Source organism: Triticum urartu, chromosome 4A, assembly GCF_056163025.1.
Source record: "Triticum urartu cultivar PI428250 chromosome 4A, HENAU_Tu73, whole genome shotgun sequence".
NCBI lineage: Eukaryota > Viridiplantae > Streptophyta > Magnoliopsida > Poales > Poaceae > Triticum > Triticum urartu.
Window position 1 is genome coordinate 565,823,236 of NC_141876.1, and position 26,573 is coordinate 565,849,808.

The 26,573-nt window shown below is 47.9% G+C and overlaps 2 protein-coding genes across 2 annotated transcripts; both read left to right on the forward strand.

The window, feature by feature from the left end:
* Positions 1 to 10,948: 10,948 nt before the first annotated feature.
* LOC147976659 (uncharacterized) lies at positions 10,949 to 14,636 on the forward strand. Its single transcript, XM_087518962.1, has 9 exons — positions 10,949 to 11,455; positions 11,745 to 12,321; positions 12,404 to 12,486; positions 12,606 to 12,614; positions 12,700 to 12,788; positions 12,968 to 13,041; positions 13,394 to 13,444; positions 13,640 to 13,716; positions 13,902 to 14,636. The coding sequence occupies exons 1-9, from the start codon at positions 11,251 to 11,253 to the stop codon at positions 14,321 to 14,323; spliced, it is 1,587 nt and encodes a 528-aa protein (XP_087375088.1). The 5' UTR covers positions 10,949 to 11,250; the 3' UTR covers positions 14,324 to 14,636.
* A 1,251-nt stretch (positions 14,637 to 15,887) lies between these two features.
* On the forward strand, positions 15,888 to 17,179 carry LOC147976660 (uncharacterized). The gene has a single exon (XM_087520933.1). The coding sequence runs from the start codon at positions 15,890 to 15,892 to the stop codon at positions 17,177 to 17,179; it is 1,290 nt and encodes a 429-aa protein (XP_087377059.1). The 5' UTR covers positions 15,888 to 15,889.
* The last annotated feature ends 9,394 nt before the right edge of the window (positions 17,180 to 26,573 follow it).

Here is a 26,573-nt window from a genome sequence, read left to right on the forward strand (position 1 = left end):
TGAGAACATAACGATAGCCACCGCGAGCCTCAACACTCATTGGACCGCACACATCAGTATGTATGATTTCCAATAAGTTGGTTGCTCGCTCCATTGTTCCTGAGAACGGAGTCTTGGTCATTTTACCCATGAGGCATGGTTCGCACGTGTCAAATGATTCGTAATCAAGAGACTCTAAAAGTCCATCTGCATGGAGCTTCTTCATGCGTTTGACACCTATGTGACCAAGGCGGCAGTGCCACAAGTATGTGGGACTATCATTATCAACCTTACATCTTTTGGTATTCACACTATGAATATGTGTAGCATTACGCTCGAGATTCATTAAGAATAAACCATTCACCATCGGAGCATGACCATAAAACATATCTCTCATATAAATAGAACAACCATTATTCTCGGATTTAAATGAGTAGTCATCTCGAATTAAACGAGATCCTGATACAATGTTCATGCTCAAAGCTGGCACTAAATAACAATTATTGAGGTTTAAAACTAATCCCGTAGGTAAATGTAGAGGTAGCGTGCCGACGGCGATCACATATACCTTGGAACCATTCCCGACGCGCATCGTCACCTCGTCCTTCGCCAGTCTCCGTTTATTCCGCAGCTCCTGCTTTGAGTTACAAATGTGAGCAACCGCACCGGTATCAAATACCCAGGAGCTACTACGAGTACTGGTAAGGTACACATCAATTACATGTATATCACATATACCTTTCGTGATGCCGGCCTTCTTGTCCGCTAAGTATTTGGGGCAGTTCCGCTTCCAGTGACCACTTCCCTTGCAATAAAAACACTCAGTCTCGGGCTTGGGTCCATTCTTTGGCTTCTTCCTGGCAGCTTGCTTACTGGGCGTGGCAACTCCCTTGCCGTCCTTCTTGAAGTTCTTCTTACCCTTGCCTTTCTTGAACTTAGTGGTTTTATTCACCATCAACATTTTATGTTCCTTTTTGACTTCTACCTCTGCTGATTTCGGCATTGCAAATACTTCAGGAATGGTCTTTTCCATCCTCTGCATATTGAAGTTCATCACAAAGCTCTTGTAGCTCGGTGGAAGCGACTGAAGGATTCTGTCAATGACCGCGTCATCCGGGAGATTAACTCCCAGTTGAGTCAAGCGGTTATGCAACCTAGACATTTTGAGTATGTGCTCACTGACAGAACTATTTCCCTCCATCTTACAGCTGAAGAACTTGTTGGAGACTTCATATCTCTCAACCCGGGCATGAGCTTGAAAAACCATTTTCAGCTCTTCGAACATCTCATATGCTCCGTGTCTCTCAAAACGCTCTTGGAGCCCCGGTTCTAAGCTGTAAAGCATGCCACACTGAATGAGGGAGTAATCATCAGCACGTGTCTGCCAAGCGTTCATAACGTCTTGGTTCTGTGGGACGGGTGCGTCACCTAGCGGTGCTTCTAGGACATAATCTTTCTTGGCAGCTATGAGGATGATCCTCAGGCTCCGGACCCAGTCCGTATAGTTGCTGCCATCGTCTTTCAGCTTGGTTTTCTCTAGGAACGCGTTGAAGTTGAGGACAACGTTAGCGTGGGCCATTTGATCTACAAGACACATTGTAAAGATTTTAGACTAAGTTCATGATAATTAAGTTCATCTAATCAAATTATTCAATGAACTCCCACTTAGACAGACATCCCTCTAGTCATCTAAGTGAAACATGATCCGAGGCAACTAGGCCGTGTCCGATCATCACGTGAGACGGACTAGTCAACATCGGTGAACATCTCCATGTTGATCGTATCTTCTATACGACTCATGCTCGACCTTTCGGTCCTCCGTGTTCCGAGGCCATGTCTGTACATGCTAGGCTCGTCAAGTCAACCTAAGTGTATTGCATGTGTAAATCTGGCTTACACCCATTGTATTCGAACGTTAGAATCTATCACACCCGAACATCACGTGGGGCTTCAAAACAACGAACCTTCGCAATGGTGCACAGTTAGGGGGAACACTTTCTTGAAATTAATTCGAGGGATCATCTTATTTATGCTACCGTCGTTCTAAGCAAATAAGATGTAAAACATGATAAACATCACATGCAATCAAATAGTGACATGATATGGCCATTATCATCTCGCTCCTTTGATCTCCATCTTCGGGGCGCCATGATCATCGTCGTCACCGGCATGACACCATGATCTCCGTCATCATGATCTCCATCATCGTGTCTTCATGAAGTTGTCACGTCAACTATTACTTCTACTACTATGGCTAACGCTTTAGCAATAAAGTAAAGTAATTACATGAAGTTTAATGTTGACACGCAGGTCATAAATAAATTAAGACAACTCCTATGGCTCCTGTCGGTTGTCATACTCATCGACATGCAAGTCGTGATTCCTATTACAAGAACATGAACATCTCATACATCACATATATCATTCATCACAACTTTTGGCCATATCACATCACAAAGCACTTGCTGCAAAAACAAGTTAGACGTCCTCTAATTGTTGTTGCAAGTTTTTACGTGGCTGCTATAGGTTTCTAGCAAGAACGTTTCTTACCTACGCCAAAACCACAACGTGAATTGCCAATTTCTATTTACCCTTCATAAGGACCCTGTTCATCGAATCCGATCCAACTAAAGTGGGAGAGACAGACACCCGCCAGCCACCTTATGCAACTAGTGCATGTCAGTCGGTGGAACCGGTCTCACGTAAGCGTACGTGTAAGGTTGGTCCAGGCCGCTTCATCCCACAATACCGCCGAATCAAGATAAGACTAGTAATGGCAAGATAATTAACAATATCAACGCCCACAACTGCTTTGTGTTCTACTCGTGCATAGAAACTACGCCTAGACCTAGCTCTGATACCACTGTTGGGGATCGTAGCAGAAATTAAAAAAAATTCTATGCATCACCAAGATCAATCTATGGAGTATTCTAGCAACTAGGGGAATAGGAGTGCATCTACATACCCTTGTAGATCACGAGCGGAAGCGTTCAAGTGAACGGGGATGATGGAGTCGTACTCGATGTGATCCAAATCACCGATGACCAAGTGCCGAATGGACAGCACCTCCGCGTTCAACACACGTACGGTTGGGAAGACGTCTCCTCCTTCTTGATCCAGCAAGGGGGAAGGAGAGGTTGATGGAGATCCAGCAGCACGACGGCGTGGTGGTGGGTGCAGCAGGATCCCGGCAGGGCTTCGCCAAGCACAAGCGGGGATGAGAGGTGTTACGGAGGGAGAGGGAGGCGCCAAGAGCAAAGGTGCGGCTGCCCTCCCTCCCCTCCACTATATATAGGGGCTAGGGGGGCGCATGCCCCCTTGGAGATCCCATCTAAAGGGGGGGCGGCGGCCCCTGGGGGCAACGGCCCCCTTAGGGTTTCCAACCCTAGGCGCCTTGGGCCCTTGGGTGGGGCGCACCAGCCCACCAGGGGCTGGTTCCCATGCCACTTCAGCCCATGGGGCCCTCCGGGATAGGTGGCCCCATCCGGTGGACCCTCGGGACCCTTCCGGTGGTCCCGGTACAATATCGGTGACCCCCGAAACTTTCCCGATGGCCGAAACTGGACTTCCTATATATAAATCTTTACCTCCGGACCATTCCGGAACTCCTCGTGACGTCCGGGATCTCATCCGGGGCTCCGAACAACTTTCGGGTTACTGCATACTAATATCTCTACAACCCTAGCGTCACCGAACCTTAAGTGTGTAGACCCTACGGGTTCGGGAGACACGCAGACATGACCGAGACGCCTCTCCGGTCAATAACCAACAGCGGGATCTGGATACCCATGTTGGCTCGCACATGCTCCTCGATGATCTCATCGGATGAACCACGATGTCGAGGACTTAATCAATCCCGTATTCAATTCCCTTTGTCAATCGGTACGTTACTTGCCCGAGACTCGATCGTCGGTATCCCAATACCTTGTTCAATCTTGTTACCGGCAAGTCACTTTACTCGTACCGTAATGCATGATCCCATGACAAACCCCTTGGTCACATTGAGCTCATTATGATGATGCATTACCGAGTGGGCCCAAGAGATACCTCTCCGTCATACGGAGTGACAAATCCCAGTCTCGATTCGTGCCAACCCAACAGACACTTTCAGAGATGCCCGTAGTGCACCTTTATAGCCACCCAATTACGTTGTGACGTTTGATACACCCAAAGCACTCCTACGGTATCCGGGAGTTGCTCAATCTCATGGTCTAAGGAAATGATACTTGACATTAGAAAAGCTCTAGCAAACGAACTACACGATCTTTGTGCTATGCTTAGGTTTGGGTCTTGTCCATCACATCATTCTCCTAATGATGTGATCCCGTTATCAATGACATCCCCATGTCCATAGCCAGGAAACCATGACTATCTGTTGATCAACGAGCTAGTCAACTAGAGGCTCACTAGGGACACATTGTGGTCTATGTATTCACACATGTATTACTATTTCCGGATAATACAATTATAGCATGAACAATAGACAATTATCATGAACAATGAAATATAATAATCTTTTATTATTGCCTCTAGGGCATATTTCCAACACAAAATGGATCAGTCAAAGAAGGAGTTCTTGCCTGAGTTGTAAGGTGTGAAATTGAGTAAAGACTCAAAACCCGGCCACGGCAGAAAATAGAAAGAGAATGAAAAGTCATTCCCTATGCCTCAGTCATAGGTTCTATAAAGTATACTTTGCTATGTACTAGACCTATTGTATACCTTAGCATGATTTTGGCAAGGGAGTACAATAGTGATCTACGAGTAGATCACTGGACAGCGGTCAAAATTATCCTTAGAGGACTAAGGAAATATTTCTCGGTTATGGAGGTGATAAAAGAGTTCGTCGTAAAGAGTTACGTCGATGCAAGCTTTTTACACCGATCTAGATGACTCTAAGTTTCGATCTAGATACATATTGAAAGTGGAAGCAATTAGTTAGAGTAGCTCCGTGCAGAGTATTTTAGACATAGAAATTTGTAAAATACATACGGATCTGAATGTTGCAGACCCGTAGACTAAACTTCTCTCACAAGCAAAACATGATCACTCTTTGGGTGTTAATCACATAGCAATGTGAACTAGATTATTGACTCTAGTAAACCCTTTGGGTATTAGTCACATGAAGATGTGAATTAATCACATAAAGATGTGAACTATTGGTGTGAAATCACATGACGATGTGAGCTAGATTATTGACTCTGGTGCAAGTGGGAGATTGAAGGAAATATGCCCTAGAGGCAATAATAAAGTTGTTGTTTATATTTCCTTATATCATGATAAATGTTTATTATTCATGTTAGAATTGTATTAACCGGAAACTTAGTACATGTGTGAATACATAGATAAATAGAGTGTCCCTAGTATGCCTCTACTTGACTAGCTCGTTAATCAAAGATGGTTAAGTTTCCTAGCCATAGACATGTGTTGTCATTTGATGAACGGGATCACATCATTAGAGAATGATGTGATGGACTAGACCCATCCGTTAGCTTAGCACTATGATCGTTTAGTCTATTGCTATTGCTTTCTCCATGACTTATACATGTTCTTATGACTATGAGATTATGCAACTCCCGAATAACGGAGGAACACTTAGTGTGCTATCAAATGTCACAACGTAACTGGGTGATTATGAAGATGCTCTACAGGTGTCTCTGATGGTGTTTGTTGAGTTGGCATAGATCGACATTAGGATTTGTCACCCCGATTGTCGGAGAGGTATCTCTGGCCCTCTCGGTAATGCATATCACTATGAGCCTTGCCAGCAATGTGACTAATGAGTTAGTTACGAGATGATACATTACGGAACGAGTAAAGGGACTTGCCGGTGGCGAGACTGAACTAGGTATGATGATACCAGCGATCGAATCTCGGGAAAGTAACATACCGATGACAAAGGGAACAACGTATGTTGTTATGCGGTTTCACCGATAAAGATCTTCATAGAATATGTAAGAACCAATATGAGCATCCAGGTTCCGCTATTGGTTATTGACCGGAGATGAGTCTCGGCCATGTCTACATAGTTCTCGAACCCGTAGGGTCCGCACGCTTAACGTTCGATGACGATATGTATTGTGAGTTATGTGATTTGATGTACCGAAGGTTGTTCGGAGTCCCAGATGTGATCACGGACATGACGAGGAGTCTCGAAATGGTAAGACATAAAGATTCATATATTGGAAGGTTTTGTTTGGACACCGGAAAGGTTTCGAATAGGTTCGGGCATTTTTCGGAGTACCGGGGGGTTACCGGAACCCCCCGGAGGGTTAATGGGCCTTCATGGGCCATAGTGGAAGAGAGGAGGAGGCGGCCAGGTGGAGGCACGCGCCCCCCAAGCCCAATCCGAATTGGGGGGGGGGGGCTTTCCTTCTCTCCCTCTTCCTCTTTCCTTCCCCTCCTAGTTGGACTAGGAAAGGGGGGAACCTACTCCTAGTAGGAGTAGGAATCCCCCCTTGAGGCCGGCCCTCCTCCTCCTCCTCCCCTCCTTTATATATGGGGGAAGGGGGCACCCCATAGACACACAAGTTGATTTCTTAGCCGTGTGCGGTGCCCCCCCCACAGATTTCCACCTCGGTCATATTGTCGTAGTGCTTAGGCGAAGCCCTGCGTCGGTAATTTCATCATCACCGTCAAGACGCCATCATGCTGACGAAACTCTCCCTCGGCCTCAGCTGGATCTAGAGTTCGAGGGACGTCACCGAGCTGAACATGTGCAGATCGTGGAGGTCTCGTGCGTTCGGTACTTGATCAGTTGGATCGCGAAGACGTTCGACTACATCAACCGCGTTACTTAACGCTTCCGCTTTCGGTCTACGATGGTACGTAGACACACTCTCCCCTCTCGTTGTTATGCATCTCCTAGATAGATCTTGCGTGATCGTAGGATTTTTTTTGAAATACTGCGTTCCCCAACAAGAACACCAGGAGAACATGCATATGTATCATCTCTTAGGTTGAACTCACAATCGGCGATGTTGCTCCCATCAGATCGAGCCATGCCACCAACAAGAATGTTGTCATCATGTACCGACCCTTCCCAGCCAAATAACACATATGTTAACTTAAGATCGAAATCAATAGAATAACAAGCACATTCTGACCTATGTAGTGCTTCTACCCCTGTATGATGCAGCATGTGTCCTCGACATTCTAGTAGTAACATGAGTACCATCTATTGCGCCGATATAATGCTGATGGCACGAAAAAACTATCAGGGCTTGCTCACAACAATACAAGCATGTCATGGCATGAACTAAGAGTATTGCTCACCTCAAAATATGAATACCATCCAGACCTCGCGTGAATATTCGTAGGAGTTTGCCTAGTTGGTTCCTTGATCATCTCTCCTCCGAGCTCCCGGTCGCATACATGACTTGCTTGAAACACCGAGAAATTGCCACACTAGATCTCACGGATGTGTTGTCAATCACTCCGGAACGTTGTTTATGACCCACAACATTAAGTAACACTACTACTTGCTCTTCAACGGAGGTGTGGATACTATCTTGTGGCATTCAACATTCTTTCTCAATCTTGGCTAACTATGGATCATAACGCATCATAGGCTTGGAATTGCGACGAACCGCTCTATTGTGGACCAACATGACCCAGACCCGAATCACATCTGTGAATATTGTGTCTGAAGTACCGGCTTCATCCATGACCAAATCGACCCTACACCTTAATAGTGGAGGGTGTTTGTATGATGCCACAGATGTGGCAAACAAGACAGAGACGGAGATAGAGGGGACAAGCAGCTCACGGAGGAGAGAGCAGGTCGTCAGATTTAAGCCACCACCACCGCCACTGCCGGTTTCGCAAATCTAATTCGCCACCGCTGTCGTTGCTGAGAACTGAGGCTAGATTTATCCTACCACTAGATTTTGTGACATCCTGTGCCAAACATTTTGGTCATGCACACCCGCGTACTTCCCCGTTGAAGGGTGTTGCACACAACCAAACACTTTTTGCATTCACTGCCGTATGTAAGGATATCGCAAGCAACCAAACGCTTCTATTTTTATTCCATATATACTTGCAGGTAGTAGTTCAACCCTAGCACATGGAGGTAGTAACTTTTTACCTCCGTGCATGGATTGAGATTGAGATTATAGAGGCGGTTTGGATTGTGACTATCTTTGTCTATATTACCACATTATTTTTGGCACATTTGCTACACTTGTCTTACTTGAGTGGTTTAAATTGTTAGTCACTTTGACTTGCCAAAAGAAATTTTGCCACACAATTTGTGTCTATAACATGTAAGGTTCACTGCTCATTAAAAATTCTTATGTTAGATGTGACTAAAGCAAACACCCACCTAACTTGGTCAAACTTGAGCCATGGTAAAATATGTCAAGGTGTGTGTAGGAACTAAACAGCCCCATAGTGTACATTTTTGCGCGGTAGATTCGCCCGACGCCGATACGTTTTTTTGATTGTTTTTGGAGAACATTTCATGACTTATTCGATCTCAGACGGCTAGTACTTACTCTCTCTCAGTTTAGAGAACGTGCACGTACCTCTAACTCATCAATTTGACCAACCTAATACAAGTCATATATTACAAAAAATATACCAACATAAACTTTGGAGTTTCTATTTTCAAAATGTATAATTTTTATATTATATAGTCTATATTAGGGTGATAAAATTGACAACCTAAATATACGTGTAGGATTTGTAAACTGAAACGAAGGTGGTAGTGAAATTGCACGGAGCCGGGTCGCATTGAAGTCGCTCCGCATCGGCGGTCTCGTGGGGGAGTAGAGCTGAGGTAAGCAGACGAGCAAGTCCGCGGCCGAACGCTCGCTGGCTGGCTGGCGTGCTTGCCTCCTTCCTCGGGAAGCCCAACCCAAGTTGCACAGATATCCATCCATCGTCAATCAAATCAATCAATCAATGCCGCAGTCGTGATCCGTCCCCTAAAATAATCTCCAGGACACGCACCCTTTTCGGGACGGGCCCCCCTTTGTCACGTTGCAACTCAAACCTAAATAAATAAAACGAACAAAGAAATGAAAGAAATGAGAGGAATGGATGCGTCGTCAGCTACTCCTGGCTGGCACTAGGGAGCTGCTGCGGGCAGCCTACTTTGGAATCCGCAGAGGCAGGCTGAGGGTGAGGGGAGGTGACTCCCCATGAGGTTGCACGCAAGATGACAAAACGACGAGACGAAAGAGAGAGAGATGGACGGATGGATGGGTGGCAGAGTGACATGGCACATCTCCCGAGGGAGATAAACCGCTGCCTCCCCCTCGCCTTGTCCGGGCTCGACGTGCGCAGCCTTATCTGGAGCACGCCCGCACGCACGCAACGCATCCCCCTCTAGTAGGGCGCTCGGGCCTACGGCGTAGTCGTAGACGTGCTGATGAATCGAATCGGTCTTCTCCTCCTTCCCGTTTCATCTCTCATGCATGAGCCGGCCATGGTTTTCACGAGCAGTCCAAGGCAGTGCATGATGACTGCATGCAGTGCAAGCACGGCGGGGACTCGATCGATCGGCCGGCGCGGGTCGTTCGTTTTGCTTGCCTTTGCCGATCGTAGCGGCTCCCTCCCCGGCTGGCTCTGGCCCTCTCCCCCGGTTCCCGTGGCTTTGCGCGCGCGCGCGTCGCCGGGCCTTTTGTTCTCTCGTTGCGCTTGCGTCGCGTGGTTGGGTTGGGAGCCGCGAAAGCTTTGAGAAAAGCCCAGGTGTGCGCTGCGGCCGCGTCCGTGTCTGCGCGTGCGCGCGCAGTGGAAAAGAGCAAATTCCTTGCGCGTATCGGCCCCCGCGCCACGCTCCCTCGGCCGCAAATACATGGTTTTGCTCGCTTCATCGGCTGCCACAATACACCCTGACTGACATGATCAAGCAAAAAAAATGAGTGGGAAAAGGACCTGGCGTCGATTTTCATGCACAAGGAAAAAAAATCCAAGGCCGGAGACCCCTCGCCTCACCTGGTCCGGCACCAAATAAAGGCGGCAAGGTACAAGCGAATCCGGGTCCCAAATGTGGCAAGCCAAGCCCAAGCTCGGCACGCTGACACACACGGGCCATCCAATCGAATCTTCCTCCTCCGTGGACGGACGGACGGAGATCTCATTGTTCACGGATCGCGCTTGCTTGCTTTCCGCGACAGGATGTGCGTGTGCGCGCCCCGAGGCTCGCCGTTGCCGCTGCCGCTTTGGGCAGCCTTCAGCCTTGGCCGGACAAAGAGAGGCGTGCGTGCGTGTGCGCGCGCCACCGCCACCCCGTCCGTCCGTACAGGGGCCGCTTCACGTGAGCGCTGTGCTGCGCGCGCATCGAGCCGCGCACTTTCTGGGCTCGATCCGCGTGCAGTCCCGCGTCGTCATCACCCGTCGCGGCCCGGCCCGTTTGAAAACCACGTCAGCTCCATCCACCCGCCGGGGCCGGGCCCAAAAAGAAAGAATATATTTGCATCGGACGTGACGTTTTAGAGATCCATCGACCGATCGATGGGTGGTTAATAAGCGTTCGATTACCGATGAAATATGGGCGGGGGCACTGATCCCATGCATGTTTTGTCGTGGATACACACACACACGCGTAAAAAAACGTTTGATTTGTCCGCCCGGGCTTGATGATCTTTGGACTTTGGGTCGGTCACCGAACCACCTGAGAAGACACCACGCAATTCCCGCGTGCATGTGACGACCCTCTGACCCCTTGAGTTTGGCACGTGAGTGAGAGAACAAACACCAACACTGATAAAATACTGTAACCTCTCACTCGTATTCACACATTCACGCTCGCCAGGCCCCATCCGCGCGCTGCCACGCTGCAAGACGTATCTATGGCGGCACGGACCCCAACGCAGAAGGAAAATTCCGGACCACACTCGCACACGTACGTACTACATGCAATGCACGAGCCAGCCAGCCAGCCCAAAGTTGCACACCAAGACTTGGTTTCCTTCCCCTTCCTACTCTACTCTACTCTACTCTACTCTACACTAGTAGTACCGCATTCACTCACATCGACCGATCATTCCACCACCCTACGCTGCACCGGTGCCCAAATATAGCTCCCGCGTATATATAAACGTCGAAAAGGGGCGGGGGGCTCCCGTCTTCTCGTAGCCCGAGCACCAATCTAGATAGATAGCCTCCGCCCTCCCTATCTCCCTTGCTTGCAAGTCACACGCACTCCGGCCGGCCGGCAAAAGATCGATCGGGCTCTTTTTGTTCCTCTTTCGTTTCCTTTTCTCCTCCTCCTCCTAAGCTTTTTGGTTCTGTGCGTTGGGGGAGAAGTGGAGGAGGAGATCGATGGACATGAACAGCGGCTGGCTCGGCTTCTCCTTGTCTTCCTCCTCTTCCGCCGCCAGGGGCTACGACGCCGGCGAGGGAGCGGGGTGCGATGGCGGTGACGGTGGCTCTTGCTCGTCGCCCACCGCGGCGGCGGCGCCTTCTTCGCCCATCGTGGGCGTGCCGTTGCACTCTGGCGGCGGCTCTGTGCAGTACGATGGACAAGGTAACTAACCAATCGCATGCAACACGAGTTCAGGAAGGCTATGCTTAGCTAGTTCGGATCATTGCTTGCATGCTCATGTTTTTTCCTGTCATGTACTCCTCCGGTCCTTTTTACTCTGCGTATTACAATTCTACTACTCCTATATATCCAAGTCTAACTAACGCTAGAATGAAAACTACATATGTTAACCTTGTTCGACAGCTCGCTGGTGTTGTTGGAAGTTCTGGTGTCTCCCAACAAAGCCTTGAGCTTGTGTTTGATCAGAATCTTTGGTCTAACTTTTGTACAGATTGGAGGCATCAGCATGCAGAAGCCAAAGGCCCCAAGCTGGAGGACTTCCTGAGCGTCGGCTACGGCAACGACAGGAGCAGCGGCAGCATCTACGACGCCAGCCACGCCGACCAGCTCAAGTACCACCACCACCAGGACGTCCACCACGCCTATCCAGGCTCGCCCTACTTCCAGGGCAATGGCGGTGGTGGCGTCGTCATCGGGCTGGACATCAACAACGCGCCGCCGCCGTCACACTGCACCGGCCTCCCGGACCACCACTTCATGCCCGCGCACCATGGCCAGTACTCGCTGTGCCCGCCGAACCAACAAGCTGCAGGCGCGGGCGCGATGGCGGCGGCGCCAATGTACAGCTCCGCGGCGGGCTTCGACGGCAGCGCCAACATGTCCATCTCTGGCATCAAGTCCTGGCTCCGGCAGTCGATGTACGTGCCCGAGCAGTCGACGTCGGCGATCCCCCCCTCCGTGCACGCCGCCCCGAGCGAGCCGCCGCTGCCGGCGCCGTGCGTCCCCGTCCCTCGCAAGCTCGCGCAGACCTTCGGGCAGAGGACGTCGCAGTTCCGCGGCGTCACGAGGTTGGTCTTGCTCTTGCGTGCTCAAGCTTTGCATCGTTTGCACGTTCATGGATTCAAGCTTGGTTCGTGCGTTGATTCGCAGGCACAGGTGGACGGGGAGGTACGAGGCTCACCTGTGGGACAACACCTGCAGGAAGGAAGGCCAGACCAGGAAAGGAAGGCAAGGTGAGCTCCTCCTGATAGGATCAAGAACCACAAACACATTTCTGCCTTTGTAACTTCGTACTGACATCAACTTCCATGCATGTTCGTTCCCGAATCTACCGAATGCAACGATCGAGCAGTTTACCTAGGTAAGCCATTGCTACACCCTCCTTAACTTCTCCAGTGGTCTTGCTGTCCATTGTTGCTGATCATGGTTGGGTTTGAGCTTTGAAGGTGGCTATGACAAGGAGGAGAAGGCCGCGAGGGCTTACGACCTGGCCGCGCTCAAGTACTGGGGTCCGGCGACCCACATAAATTTCCCGGTACGTTTACAGCTTTGCTGTTAAAAGCCCAGGGGATGTGGTGTGTAGGGGCCGGCCTAGTCGTAGTACCATGGATCATTCCTTCCCCCCTTTAACTTGCTATTGATTAAAGTGGTTAGTACCACAGCAGATGTTTTGAATGTCTCTTTGATGGATGTGCTGGGTTTTGTCACATGTAGTTAAGCACCTATGAGAAGGAGCTGGAGGAGATGAAGCACATGACAAGGCAGGAGTTCATTGCGCACTTAAGAAGGTGCGCCAGTAGCCTCCAGTAGTAACTCTTTCTTGGCTTCCTGTTTTTATCTCTCTAGAAGTGTTTAACTACAGTGCACCATCAGTGATGCAGTGCCAACCATTATTACCGTTGCCAAGAACTACTACTACCATAGATCATTTATAAAATTGTTACTAGCATATACTGGAACAAAACCATGGCAAAATCTGATGAACATCTTAAGCATCACTAGAGACAAAATTTCTCGTAGAGTACAACTGTGTAATCTGTGCCCACACTTTCACGTATACATGTGCATCCAAAAGGGTGAAAAACATCTGGCGCGCTCACCAAGGCTTACAACTTCCGAGTTAAATTTTGTTCTTTGCAGGAACAGCAGTGGGTTCTCGAGGGGAGCATCCATGTACAGAGGAGTGACCAGGTGCCCCATTTTTACCCCCATCCGCAGGCTTTTCCACCACCCCAAAACCAGCTCTCTTCTCAGCTCTACTAGTATAGTCCATCTCACTCACTGTCACAAGTCACACACAGACAGGCACGCAGAAACACACACGCATCGACTTGCCAGCCTGTGGCACTGTGTGTGATCTTTTCTTGTTGCGCTTGCTTTCCCCAGGCATCACCAGCACGGCAGATGGCAGGCCAGGATTGGGAGGGTGGCAGGGAACAAGGACCTGTACCTTGGCACCTTCAGTAAGTTTTTGTTTTCTTACTCTTGTACACGCGCACATGGTTAATTTACTCCAAGTTCCAAGTCTTAACAGTCATCCAACTGTTGCTAATCTAACTGTAATCTTGTTTTTTACTTGTTCTTTTTTGTCATTTGTGCATGGTTAGGTGGCAGTAGATGTCTCATGTCTAGTTGAAAATCGTCGTAGGTACGCAGGAGGAGGCGGCGGAGGCGTACGACATCGCGGCGATCAAGTTCCGCGGGCTGAGCGCCGTCACCAACTTCGACATCAGCAAGTACGACGTGAAGCGCATCTGCGCCAGCTCGCACCTCATCGGCGGGGACCTCGCCTGCAGGCGCTCCCCGACGCGCGACGCGCCGGCGCTGCCCAGCGGCGTGAGCGTCGCCGTCGAGCGCCCCGAGGCCGGCGCGTCCGACAACAGCTCCGACGCCTCGGACGGCCACCGCGGCGCGCACCTGCTGCACGGGCTCCAGTACGCGCACGCCATGAAGTACGAGGCCGGCGAGGCCAGCAACGGCGGCGGGAGCTGGATGGCCGCCGCGGCGCGGCCGGTGGCCGGCGTCCCCAGCGCGCACCCGCTCCCGGTGTTCGCGCTCTGGAACGACTGACCCAGTGAGATTAGCGTAGCACGCAACGCACGGACGTACTCGTAGTAGGTACTAGCTAGCTAGGGCAACATGCCCACATGCACGGTGGTGCAAGAGGACCGATGATAAAGCTTGCGGGGGAGGCGGTGTTGTGATCGGCCGACCCCTGCGATGCGAGGGTGGGCTGCGATGTATGTTCGTTGCATGGTTGGCGCCTTAACTTGTGGGAGGTGCCGACAATTTTGCCGCAATGTGAGACTCTTTGACGTGCATGCATGCATGCCACGACGTAGGATATTTTCAATGCTAGCATGCACTGAACCTTTGCCACTTACTATATGCCATGTACTACTACTGAACCTGGGACGTGCGCCGATGCCTACGGTGTTGTGTAGATGGAGCGGTGGAGAGGCGCCTCGCGTGGCGTTGCATGGGCGCGTCGGCGGAAGAGACGACGCAAGGAGATAGTAGTATTACATCGGCTGAGCCGAGTGCTGTCTCTGTCGTAACCCGTGACGCAGCGATGCCTTGGAGAAGCCGACGCAGCATACCGATGTTAGAGGTGGCAGTGACCGGGGCTGCAACCACGGTGCGTACGTACGTTCGCCGGAATCGGGGCGGCTGCGCTTTTATACTTTGGTGCCGAAAGTGGCAGCGTGCAACACCTCGTCCAACTCACAGAAACACCGGTCCGGCGAGTGAAATCTCAGGCGCTGCGTGCTTCTTGTCTTGTCCCGCCGGCAGTGCCTGCCGGCCCCGGCCCCGGCCTGTAGACGACGACGGGCGGGCTTTGCTCGTGAAAGATGCCAAAAAGCAGAGCGACATGTTTATCTGCCTCAGGAATTGACCGGGGACATCCAATCGAGAGGGGATGGCGCAGACCCAAAGGTCCGACGCCTTGCTGCAGCGAGCGTCATCTCAATCGTGTCCATTGCGGACAGAAATATACTCGCAGGACTCTATTGCCAGGACAAGATTCTTTCCTGGACTAGTATAAGGCCAAAGCGCGACCCTATCTTGTCCGGCCCCGTCCGTTTGGGGTAAAAGGAATTAAAAAAGCGGCCCGGCGCGCGGGAGCAAACGGACTTTTGTCCGCTTTGTGTCCGCTTTTGACCCATTCCCGGTCCAAACTTGTGCCGGTTTTGGGGTGAAACGGACACCACGCGGACTGGCGGGACGCGCGCGCTTGTCCTCCCCTGGCCCGCCTGTCGGGGACACTAGCAGTCCCTCCGCTCCCAACGCTTCACCCTCTCTCCCCGCCCCGCCCCGCCGCCGGCGCCGCCGCTATTCTCCGGCCGCCTCCTCACTGCGCAGCCCCCCGCCGTCCATACCAAACCACGTCTCGACATGGCCGCCACCACGCCCGCGCTTTCGCCGTAGTTTTGGTCGTCGATCGGACGAGGTTTGGCCGTGGCCGTCCTTGCCGGTGGCAGAGTCAGACACGACTGCCGGCGACGTACCACGGCGGCCGAGGCAGATTCTGACGAGAGCTCCAGAGCGGCCTGTAGCCGGCCGGCAACCACCCTGCTGCGTGTTCGACCTTCGCCACCACGACCGCAAGGTGTTCGACCTTTTGCCAACAAAGGTATGGACAGTGGAGACGAGTTTTTCTTCCATCACTTCCTTTGTTCATCGGACGATTCGTCGTCGGATGATGACGATCTTGTGGTGGCTGCACTGGTCGTTCACGACCATATTCAACGGCAGCTTTCTCGGTACAGGGGGTCAGTCCCTGGACGTGCTCCCAACCTGAACCGCAACAGGGAGAGAGGCCACGCCCTGCTCTATGCAGATTACTTTGCCAACACCCCGCTCTTCAGGCCGGATAAATTTCGTCGCCGTTTTCGTATGGCAAGGCATGTGTTCAATCGTATCCAAGAGGGAGTGGTTGCTCATGACCCATACTTCGAGTGCAAGACGGATGCCCTTGGCAAGCTTGGATTCTCCTCCTATCAGAAATGCACCGCGGCCATCCGCATGCTTGCATATGGAATTCCAGGCGATCTGGTGGATGAGTATGTGCGTATGAGTGAGACAACATGTCTGATGTCAATGTACAAGTTTTGCCGGGCTGTTATCGAGGTCTTTGGGCCAGAGTACTTGAGGCAGCCAACTGCCGCTGATACAGAGAGATTGTTGGCGACCAACGCAGCTAGAGGATTTCCAGGTATGCTTGGCAGCATAGATTGTATGCACTGGGAGTGGAAGAACTGTCCATTTGCTTGGCAGGGCCAGTACAAGGGGCATGTTAACGGGTGCACTGTCATATTAGAAGCGGTGACATCACAAGATCTTTGGATATGGCATTCTTTCTTCGGCATGGCAGGTTCTCACAATGATATCAACATGCTGCAGCGTTCTCCAGTCTTCGCGAGGCTTGCAGAAGGCCACTCCCCACCTGTCAACTTTGAGATCAACGGCCACCATTACAACAAGGGATACTATCTAGCAGATGGTATATATCCTCAGTGGTCAACTTTTGTGAAGACAATCTCGAAACCCCAAGGTGAGAAGAGAAAGAGATTTGCCCAAATGCAAGAGAGTGTTAGAAAGGATGTGGAACGTGCTTTTGGTGTGCTTCAATCCCGGTGGGGTATCGTTCGAAACCCTGCACTGTCATGGGATGAAGGGAAGTTTTGGGAGATGATGACTGCTTGTGTGATCATGCACAACATGATCGTCGAGGACGAGCGGGATGAGAGTATCTTCGACCAAGGATTCGATTACCAAGGTGAAAATATTGAGCCCCTGCACCAAGACCCGGCCACATTTGAACAGTTTGCCCAATTCCACCGTGAGATGCGTGATTGGCACACTCATGTGAATCTTCAAAATGACTTGGTTGAGCACATGTGGGATCACATTGGCAACCAATAGATGTATTTCTCCATTTTATGTTCAGTCAAGACAATTTCGATTTGGTTGTAAAACTATTTTATTAAAGACAATTTCAATTGGGTTGTAAAACTATTTTAATTTTCAGACAAATATTTGGGTTCGAAAGTAGTTTTAATGCAAATTTGGGCATTTCTTGGCCCTGACGGACGGGATGGGGCAAAAGGATGTGGCCGCGCGCTGGGCGCACGGCCACCGCATCCCAGGACAGGCCCGGACACGACCCCAAATCCCTACCCAAAGGGACAAAAACAGGACAAAACGGACGTCCGTTTGGGGTCGCGCGGTGGAGTTGGCCTAAGTATGAGTTTTTTTACAGAGATCAAGCAAGCGCTAGCTTTCAATATTACTCCCTCCGTCTCCTAATATAGGACGTTTTTGATACTACATTAGTGTCAAAAAACATCTTACATTATGGGACGGAGGAAGTAGTAGATAAATGGCGGGAAAACAAACCGACATGATCAAACTATTATGGGGTTGGGGTTCAGGCTCAGACTGAAAACTGAGGAAAGCGAAAGACTGAAAAGCCAAAGAAACTGTAGAATCACGCGACAGACTGATGCGGCACCTCGGAGCTACGTCTGTTCCGAGGTGTCGCCAAACTGTTTCAGAATCTGTAGTAGCTTGTCGATTTCTTGTCTGTCAGGGTTTGCGAAGATGAGTGCGTCGTCAACGTAAAAACTGACGCACAGCTTGAGCTCTTTGCCGGGAAGCGATGCGAGGATGCTCTTGTCCATGATCATGGTGATCAAGCGGTGCAAAGGGTCGATCGCAAGGATGAATAGCAGTAGAGACAGAAGGTCACCCTGTTGCGGGCCACGATGGTGATCCATCTTCGCACCTAGCACGCCGTTGAACTGGCACGAGGAGGAGGAGGTTAAGTGGAGTGCCGCGATCCAGTCTCGCCACCACACGATGAACCCCATCCTTTGCAGCCAATCTGGCAGGTACTTCAAGGACACCAAAACAAAAGCTTTTGTGATGTCTGAGGGCGTGTTTGGTTACCTGCATGGTTTTTTGCCCATTTGCATATTTGGCCCAGTTGGGCCTGGCTGAGCAAATGCAGACCAAAAACTAACATCTGCACTTAGTTTGGTTGCATGCATGTCCTCTTCCTGCATCGTAACGATGCCTCTATGCACCGTGTTTTGTTGCTCGCATTGTATGTGCTCACACGGGTGCACGACATTTGGTTACATACGAGTATAGAGTTGTGCTCACCTTGTACCCTACTTGGTGAGCTTACCAATAGCTTACACATGATCACACCAAGCACACCAACGCCACAACACTTCTATGACGACAAACTGGACGAAGATGATGAAGTTCTTCAACCCTAACAGTTGATCCACCTTCTTGCCAACCTCAACCTTGCTGCATGAATGCTCCCGCACATACTTGGAGTAAGCATATTCTGCCGCGTGCCTAGTCTTAAACCCTCCTCTGTGGTTGCTGTTGTTGTACCCCAAAACTTGTTTGTCGCAAGCTTCCCATGAACTGTAAACCCCTGGAACCCTACCTTCGAACACCACATACCACTTGCCCTGGTAGTGCAAACGAGCAATAAGTTCAAGCAACAAGCATTGGAACACACAAACATCAAGCAATGAAGAACTCTAGGAGCAAGCAATGGAGCAGAAGAGCATTAGTAAGCATGCATGATCATAGTAAGTTCAACCTAGCACTACTTTGGTGTCATCCTACCACCACCTCCAAAAGAGGGTGTCATCCTACCACCGAAAGTTCGTGATCACCGTGAGGATCACCATGAGGGCTTAGTATATATCACCTCACCAAAATATACACACCATAAAATTGTTTTCAAGCCCTAACTACATAAAATATACGTTGTCCTAGTCGTCGCCGTCCTTGTCGCCATCGCCGTCGAGGATCATGCACGCCGTCGCCACCATCAGAAGCAGCACTAGTAGTAGTGCTTGCCAGCCAGGTCCTCAGCCAGAGCACCCTGTGGTCTGCTCCCATGGCAACAAACCCAACACCGTGGTCTTTGTTGTCCAGCAGGTGGCTGAGAGCCACCATGAGAGCCTCTAGGCTGAAGCCAATCTGATCCATGACGGCGTTGTAGAGCTTAGGGTGGACGACGTCCACACTCTTGCTCTCACTGATGGCGGTGGCCACCTCCTTCACTGCCTCAGTCATGCTGGTGAAGACGCTCAGCTCCTCCTCCATGAAGCCTGCCCGCTTCCTCTTCCTATCAAGCACAAGAACATGCTCAGCATCCTTCTCAGGAGCATCAACGTTGATGGTGTCTGACTCCTGGTGTCTGGATACTCCGGCATCGGCGAGCCAAGCGGCTGACCAGAGCCCATGGCATGCTTGCCGGTTGGCAGCACGAAGGATAAGATATGCTGCATTTGGTGGTAGTTCTGGATAGGGGTGTTGAGGAACTCAACGTCCTTGGGGTGAGCCTAAGAAGAAACATGGTAGACATGTTAGTTAGTATGGCAATGATTCATAGGCTTCAACTGCTGGTCTGTTAGAATGGCATGGTTTGTGAGCTAACCGCGACGTGGCCTTGGTAGTGCTCTGACTCTAGAAGGATTGAGCAGGTGCCCTCATCCCATGAAGCACCGCTAAGGCCTCCGAGCTTGGACACTTGGATCCATCGAGCTCTCCACTTCCTCAGGTGGTTGTACACATGGGTCGAGGTGACCTCCTGTCCACAGAAGTCGAACACCTGCTTTGCAATAAGGTTCAAGTGCACCTGCTTGAAGCCCTTGTCAGTCCTCACCCCACTAGTTATGATCTTACACATCTTGTTAAGAACAAAAGTGGAGAGGAACAACTGCCATTTCATGTTGTTCCCCCTGCCATCCTTCTTCTCCTTTGCTGCTGCCTTTAGAGCAGCAGCATGAGCAATAACATTGGGCTGAGCTAGCACAAATGGAGGAACCGTAGGCGGCACCTCGAAAACCTCTGAATCAAGAGGCATCTATTCCAGAGGAGGCTGGGTGTCCTCGATGTACAACCGTGGGAACCGGCTCTCGGACAACACGAGGGCCTGACTAAACTCTTGCGTGGTCATGTCCTACAAACGTAAGTGTCTTCAACACCACAAGACATTAGAAATGGATAGTATGAACTAGCAGTACAACATGGACATATCGAACTAGCGGTACAACATGGACAGATTGAACTAGTAGTACATCTGAGACAGATCGAGCTAGCATTACATCTTGGACAGATCAAACTAGCAGTAACACATGCACAAGCATACCACAACATAACATATCACTAATCATGGAGAACATAACACTAATCATGGACACATGGATGATCTTGTTCAACACTTGCACACTAGCATGCCACCGATTCATCGATGACCACTAACTACCAACACTTTCCCACATGGAAACAAACCCTAGCACGCTCCAAATCCATCACAACTAGCTACTACACCATCATAGTCAAACAGACCGGACGGCCTAACCTTAGCACATGGACAGATCTAGCTAGAACTAGAAGAGAGGAGGTGGTGATTGAACTTACAGAGGCCATCGGAACGGCCATGGAGGAGGTGCCTGGCACGTCGGAGAGGAGGAGGAGTCTGCTACCTCTTGAGCTTGCGTTGGTTTTTCCCTTGAAGAGGAAAGGATGATACAGCAAATTAGCGTAAGTATTTCCCTCAGTTTTGAGAATGAAGGTATCAATCCAGTAGGAGACAACGCGCAAGCCACTGAATACCTGCACAAACAAACACCAACCTTGCACCCAACGCGATAAAGGGGTTGTCAATCCCTTCACGGTTATTTGCAACGTGAGATCTGATAGAGATGGATAAACGGTAAAGTAATATTTTTGGTATTTTTGGTTTATGAAACGAAAAGTAAAAGATTGCAAAATAAAGTAAATAGGAAACTAGAATTGTAGATCAGAAATTTATATGATGGAAAATAGACCCGGGGGTCATAGGTTTCACTAGAGGCTTCTCTCAAGATAGAAAATATTACGATGGGTGAACAAATTACTGCTGAGCAATTGATAGAAAAGCGCAAAGTTATGACGATGTCTAAGGCAATGGTCATGAATATAGGCATCACGTCCGTGTTAAGTAGACTGAAACGATTCTGCATCTACTACTATTACTCCACACATTGACCGACTCCTGCCTGCATCTAGAGTATCAGGTTCATAAGAGCAGAGTAACGCATTAACTAAGATGACATAATGTAGCGGGATTAACTCAAGCAATATGATGAAAACCCATCTTGTTATCCTCGATGGCAACAATACAATACGTGTCGGTCCCCCTTCTGTCACTAGGATCGAGCACCGCAAGATTGAACCCAAAGCTAAGCACTTCTCCCATTGCAAGAAAAACCAATCTAGTTGGCCAAACCAAGTCGATAGTTCGAAGAGACTTGCAAAGGTATCAAATCATGCATAAAAGAATTCAGAGGAGATTCAAATAATATTCATAGATAAGCTGGTCATAAATCCACAATTCATCGGATCTCTACAAACACACCGCAAAAGAGTATTACATCGAATAGATCTCCAAGAACATCGAGGAGAACATGGTATTGAGAATCAAAGAGAGAGAAGAAGCCATCTAGCTACTAGCTATGGACCCGTAGGTTTGTGGTAAACTACTCACGCTTCATCGGAGAGGCAATGGTGTTGATGTAGAAGCCCTCCGTGATCAAATCCCCCTCCGGCAGGATGCCGGAAAAGGCCCCAAGATGGGATCTCATGGGTACAGAAGGTTGCGGCGGTGGAAAAGTGGTTTCGTGGCTCCCTCGGAAGTTTTTTGGGGTATATGTGTATATATAGGAGGAAGATCTAGGTCACGGGGTCATCGAGGGGCCCACAAGGTTGGGGAGCGCGCCCTCCACCCTTGTGGCCACCTCGTGGCTCTTCTGACTTCCACTCCAAGTCTCCTGGGTGTCTTTTGGTCCAAGAACAATCATCGCGAAAATTTTATTCCGTTTGGACTCCGTTTGGAATTCCTTTTCTGCGAAACTCTAAAGCAAGAAAAAAAGGAAAGTGGCATTGGGCTATAGGTTAATAGGTTAGTCCCAAAAATAATATAAAATAGCATATTAATGCATATAAAACATCCAAAACATATAATATAATAGCATGGAACAATAAAAAATTATAGATATGTTGGAGACATATCAAGCATCCCCAAGCTTAATTCCTGCTCGTCCTCGAGTAGGTAAATGATAAAAACAGATTTTTTGATGTGGAATGCTACCTAACATATTTATCCATGTAATTCTCTTTATTGTGGCATGAATGTTCAGATCCGTAAGATTCAAAACAAAACTTTAATATTGACATAAAAACAATAATACTTCAAGCATACTAACAAAATAATTATGTCTTCTCAAAATAACATGGCCAAAGAAAGCTTATCCCTACAAAATCATATAGTCTGGCTATGCTCCATCTTCATCACAAAAAATATTCAAATCATGCACAACCCCGATGACAAGCCAAGAAATTGTTTCATACTTTCGATGTTCTCAAACCTTTTCAACTTTCATGCAATACATGAGCGTGAGCCATGGACATAGCACTATAGGTGGAATAGACGGTGGTTGTGGAGAAGACAAAAAAGGAGGAGATAGTCTCACATTCACTAGGCGTATCAACTGGCTATGGAGATGCCCATCAATAAATATCAATGTGAGTGAGTACGGATTGCCATGCAACGGATGCACTAGAGCTATAAGTTTATGAAAGCTCAAAAAGAAAACTAAGTGGGTGTGCATCCAACTTGCTTGCTCATGAAGACCTAGGGCGTTTGAGGAAGCCCATCGTTGGATATACAAGCCAAGTTCTATAATGTAAAATTCCCACTAGTATATGAAAGTGATAACATAGGAGATTCTTTACCATGAAGATCATGGTGCTACTTTGAAGCAAAAGTGTGGCAAAAAAGGATAGTAACATTGTCCCTTCTCTCCTTTTCTCTTTTATTTTTATTTTTTCTCTCTCTTTTTCTTTTTTTTCTTTTTTTCTTTTTTTGGGTCTTCTTTTTTGGCCTTTCTCTTTTTATTTATTTCCTCACATGGGACTCTAATAATGAAAATCACCACACTTCTATTTACTTACAACTCAAGAATTACAATTCAATACTTAGAACAAAAATATAACTCTATGTGAATGCCCCCGGCAGTGTACCGGGATGTGCAATGAATCAAGGGCGACATGTATAAAAAATGATGAACGGTGGCGTTGCCACAAATACGATGTCAACTACATGATCATGCAAAGCAATATGACAATGATGATGTATGTCATAATAAGTGGAACGGTGGAAAGTTGCATGGCAATATATCTCGAAATGGCTATGGAAATGCCATAATAGGTAGGTATGGTGGCTGTTTTGAGGAAGGATATGTGGTGGGTTTATGGTACCGGCGAAAGTTGCGCTGTACTAGAGAGGCTAGCAATGGCGGAAAGGTGAGAGTGCGTATAATCCATGGACTCAACATTAGTCATAAAGAACTCACATACTTATTGCAAAAATCTATTAGTCATCAAAAAAAAGTACTATGCGCATGCTCCTAGGGGATAGATTGGTAGGAAAAGACCATCGCTCGTCCCCGACCGCCACTCATAAGGAAGACAATCAAAAAACATCTCATGCTCCAATTGTTACATAACGGTTCACCCTACGTGCATGCTACGGGACTCACAAACCTTAACACAACTATTTCTCAAATTCACAACTACTTACTAGCATGACTCCAATATCACCATCTTCATATCACAAAACAATCATAAGGAATCAAACTTCTCATAGTATTCAATGCACTCTATATGAAAGTTTTTATTATATCCCTCTTGGATGCCTATCATATTAGGACTAATTCTATAACCAAAGCAAATTACCATGCTGTTCTAAAGACTCTCAAAATAATATAAGTGAAGTACGAGAGTTCATCAATTTCTATAAAATAAAACCACCGACGTGCTCTAAAAAGATATAAGTGAAGCACTAGAGCAAAATTGCCTAGCTCAAAAGATATAAATGAAGCACATAGAGTATTCTAATAAATCATGATTCATGCATGTCTCTCCCAAAAGGTGTGTACAGCAAGGATGATAGTGGCAAACTAAAAAGCAAAGACTCAAATCATACAAGACTCTCCAAGCAAAACACATATCATGTGGTGAATAAAAATATAGCCTCAAGTAAAATTACCGATAGACGAAGACGAAAGAGGGGATGCCTTCCCGGGGCATCCCCAAGCTTAGGCTTTTTGACATCCTTGAATATTACCTTGGGGTGCCTTGGGAATCCCCAAGCTTAGGCTATTCCCACTCCTTATTCCATAGTCCATCAAATCCTTACCCAAAACTTGAAAACTTCACAACACAAAACTCCAACAGAAAATCTCGTAAGCTCCGTTAGTATAAGAAAATAAATCACCACTTTTGGCACTGTTGTGAACTTATTCTTTATTTATATTGGTGTAATATCTACTGTATTCCAACTTTTCCATGGTTCATACCCCCGATACTAGCCATAGATGCATCAAAATAAGCAAACAACACACGGAAAACAGAATCTGTCAAAAACAGAACATTCTGTAGCAATCTGGATATTTCTAATACTTCTGTAACTCCAAAAATCCTGAGAAATTAAGAAGTCCTAGATAATTTATTTTTAAATCTTCTACAAAAAGAATCAATATTTTATCACGCTTCTGTTAAAAAATGAAAACTAATCACCTGTGCGCAAAAGTTTGTTTTTTTAGCATGATCAAATCAACTATCACCGTAAGCTATGCCAAAGGTCTTGCTTGGCACAAACACTAATTAAAACACAAAACCACATCTAACCAGAGGCTAGATGAAAAATTTACTGCAAAACAGGACCTAAAAAGCAAGAACAAAATTAAAATTGGGTTGCCTCCCAACAAGCGCTATTGTTTAACGCCCCTAGCTAGGCATAAAAACATGAATATATCTAAGTGTTATCATCTTTGGCCTTTATCTTTTTAATGGAGTTATGCTCGAATCCAGGAGGTTCCTTACGTTTCCTTTCATACTCGGAGATGTTTTGATCTAGAGCATCCAACCACTTATTGCAAAGAGTGATCAATATATTCATGCGGTGAAGGTTCCCGCTAACATTTTTAAGAGGTTCAAGAGATTTTTGCAAAATTTTAGTTACTTCGCATAGTTTCTCAAAAACTTGGGTTCCTTCTTGAGTATGATGTAGTCCCTTTTATGGGGGTAGTACTCCTACTATTCCCTCTATAATCTCATACGCAATACTGGGATCAATTTCAATAAAAATCCCTTTAGCGGCAAAATCCAAGAGTTGTCTATGGGACATGGTTAGCCCAACATAAAAATTACGAAGTAAAATCTTGAAATCTCCCTCTATAGTACAATTACGATAGGATTCTATCATCCTATACCGAGCATCGTTCAAGTTTTCTCCTTGTCGTTGTTTGAAGTGAAGAACTTCAAAATAGAGAGACAAAGGAAGAGAGAAATGGCTTAGCCATAGAAGCGAGAAAGGCAAAAGAAGAAGACGAATGGAAGAAGGGCAAAGAAAAGGCGAATCTTTTCGAAAATCGTTTTAGAAGTGGGGGAGAGGAAACGAGAGGCGAATGGCGAATAATGTAATGCGAGGGCTGAGAGTTTATGATGGGTACTTGATATGTCTTGGCTAGGCGTAGATCTCCCCGGCAAGGGCGCCAGAAGTCCTTCTTGCTACCTCTTGAGCTTGCGTTGGTTTTTCCCTTGAAGAGGAAACGGTGATGCAGCAAAGTAGTGTAAGTATTTCCCTCAGTTTTGAGAACCAAGGTATCAATCCAGTAGGGGGATGTGATGACCCACAAGAATAGGGGATCAATTGTAGCTCTTTTCGACAAGTAAGAGTATCGAACCCAACGAGGAGCAGAAGGAAATGACAAGTAATTTTCAGTAAGGTAATGTCTGCAAGTGCTGAAATTGTATGTAGCAGAGTAGTTTGATAGCAAAATAATTTGTAATGAGCAAGTAACGATAGTACTAACAAAAGTGTAGCAAGATAGCCCAATCCTTTTGAGGCAAAGGATGGGCCAAAATGATCTCTTATGATAAGTAAAGCGTTCTTGAGCGTACATGGGAATTTCATCTAGGCACTTTCATCATGTTGGTTCAATTCGTGTTCGCTACTTTGATAATTTGATATGTGGGTGGACCGGTGCTTAGGTGCTGTTCTTACTTGAACAAACCTCCTACTTATGATTAACCCTCCCGCAAGCATCCGCAACTACGAGAAAAGTATTAAGAATAAATTCTAACCATAGCATTAAACTTTGGGATCCAATCGGCCCCTTATGGAATAGCGCATAAACTGGGGTTTAAGCTTCTGTCACTCTCGCAATCCATCATCTAA